General features: G+C 38.1%; 1 protein-coding gene across 1 annotated transcript in view; it reads right to left on the bottom strand.

Moving 5' to 3' along the window:
* The window catches only part of LOC122250283 (uncharacterized), a 7,089-nt gene that overhangs the window by 3,476 nt on the left and 1,113 nt on the right, over positions 1 to 2,500 (bottom strand). Inside the window, exons 2-4 of the mRNA XM_086552417.1 lie at positions 2,025 to 2,170; positions 1,741 to 1,807; positions 370 to 491 (exon numbers count right to left, since the gene is read on the bottom strand). Coding sequence (XP_086408543.1) covers positions 370 to 491; positions 1,741 to 1,807; positions 2,025 to 2,170 — 335 coding nt within the window. The remainder of the gene's footprint in view (positions 1 to 369; positions 492 to 1,740; positions 1,808 to 2,024; positions 2,171 to 2,500) is intronic.

Here is a 2,500-nt window from a genome sequence, read left to right as displayed (position 1 = left end):
GATAGAGAGTGAACAAGTGAGATAGAGAGAAAGAGATAGATAGATAGAGAGTTAACGAGTGAGAGAGAGAGAAAGAGATAGATAGATGGATAGAAAGAGAGAAAGTGGGAGATGGAGAGAGAGAAAACGGGAGATGGAGAGAGAGAAAAGGGAGTAAGAGGATAAACGTTAAAGAGACGAATTAGTAGATTATTTTAATGATATTTTGAAAAGAAAAAAAAATAGCAAGAAAAGAACTAAGAGGATATTTACTCCGAGAGAGACAGATAGACATATAGACAGAGAGAAAGAAAGAGAGAGAGAGAGATACAAGTACGCTCATATCACCACTCAACACAACCCAGCAACCACACACATCCCCCCACATACCAGTGCCTGTCCGGATGGTCCCTCGTGTGGATCACATGAAGCAGGAACTCCGCGAAGGTCACGTGGTCGCGATCAGCTGGCAGGCGGAGCGCATGAAGGGCCGCGCGCATGTAGGTGGTCAGCTGTGGACGAGGGACACAGAGAGGAATACATGTGGAGTGCCACCGCTCTTGCATGGCTGTGAGTGTAACAATTCATGACATATGATATACATACATACATACATATATATATATACATATATATATATATATATATATATATATATATATATATATATATATACATATATATATATATATTTACATATACACACATATTTATATATACATGTGTGTGTGTGTGTGTGTATATGTATATGTATATATATATATATATATATATATATATATATATATATATATATATATATATGTATGTTTGTATGTATATATTTATACATATGTATATATATATATATATGTATATATATATATAAATTTTACCTCCCTGACCGGGACTCGAACCCGCGCCGTAAGATTGACAAGTACGGTGGTGAGACCGATCGGCTACTCGACCCGCTAAAAGAATTGTCCAACCAGACGCCTTATGAGACGTTATAGAACTTACCTATGTGCTCTTAGCAGAGCAGTCATAGCAAATTTTCACGGACAATTCCCGTGAGCACTCGGCAGCAACGGAATCACAAATTCAAGTCCCAAATCAGGTTACCGAGGTTATATATATGTGAGAAAGATGTTAGAATGCAGTAACGCATTTTAATATATATATGGAAATTTTATTAAAATGCGTTAGTACATTCTTTCTCACATATATATAACCTCGGTAACCTGATTTGGGACTTGAATTTGTGATTCCGTTGCTGCCGAGTGCTCGCGGGAATTGTCCGTGAAAATTCGCTATCACTGCTCTGCTAAGAGCACATAGGTAAGTTCCATGACGTCTCATAAGGCGTCTGGTTGGACAATTCTTTTAGCGGGTCAAGTAGCCGATCGGTCTCACCACCGTACCTGTCAATCTTACAGCGCAGGTTCGAGTCCCGGTCAGGGAGGTAAAATTTCTATATATATTAAAATGCGTTACTGCATTCTAACATCTTTCTCATATATATATATATATACACACACACACATATATATGTATATATATATATATATATATATATATATATATATATATACACACATGTATATATATATTCATATCTATCTATATATCTAGCATCTATATATATATATATATATATATATATATATATATATATACATATATGTGTGTGTGTGTGTGTATACAGTACACACACATACAGACACATGTGTGTGTGTGTGTGTATAAAGATGTATTTGCATTTCGACATCCACCCATGTTTACCTTTTCGACAGGGCGTCCATCCAAGAACTTGTTTCTAAAGGCCGACGCCAGGCGAACGAGCGGGTGTCTGCAAGAGTGCAAGATTCATCCATGAATTCCCTTCCTCGTCCACCCATCCACCTCTAACCGAGTCCACCTATCCACCTCTAACCGAGTCCACCCATCCACCTCTAACCGAGTCCACCTATCCAACTCTAACCGAGTCAACTTATCTTCAGCGTTGCCAAATCGCTCGCCAACCAAAGACCAAAGACCAAGGGCGCCCCCCTCGCCCCGCCCCTTACCGAACGGAGATCAAAGTCGCAGTCGCTCGCACGCGCCTTATGATGACGTCATCGGCCTCCCGTAGGAGCCGGAAGCGCCGCTCGTCGTACAGCGGGTGGCGCCCGTTCAGCTTCTTGATGTTTTCCACCCACGTCGTCCACCCACACTGGCCATGGAGGTATTTTCAGGATCATTTTTAATGCCATGATCATTATTATCATTATCATTTTTATAAGTGGTATGACTATCATTTTTATCTTTGTCATTATTGTAATTAATATCATTCATAATGATAATCACAGAAACTATTACAAGAATAAGACCAACAATAATGATTATGATAGATTGTAATGATAAAAATAATGGGAAGAAATATTTTTTGAGCGAAATGGGCAATTTCACAATGCGAGAAAATATGTTTACATTTTGAATAAACATAATAATGTGTAATATTTTTATTGAGATGATAAAAAGGATTTTGATTAAACAATAGTGA

The sequence above is a fragment of the Penaeus japonicus genome, unplaced genomic scaffold (assembly GCF_977035675.1).
Source record: "Penaeus japonicus unplaced genomic scaffold, GWHDUDI00000001_assembly GWHDUDI00000026, whole genome shotgun sequence".
Taxonomy (NCBI): domain Eukaryota; kingdom Metazoa; phylum Arthropoda; class Malacostraca; order Decapoda; family Penaeidae; genus Penaeus; species Penaeus japonicus.
The sequence above is the reverse complement of the archived record's forward strand: the minus strand, read 5'-3'. Positions and strand labels throughout refer to the sequence as shown.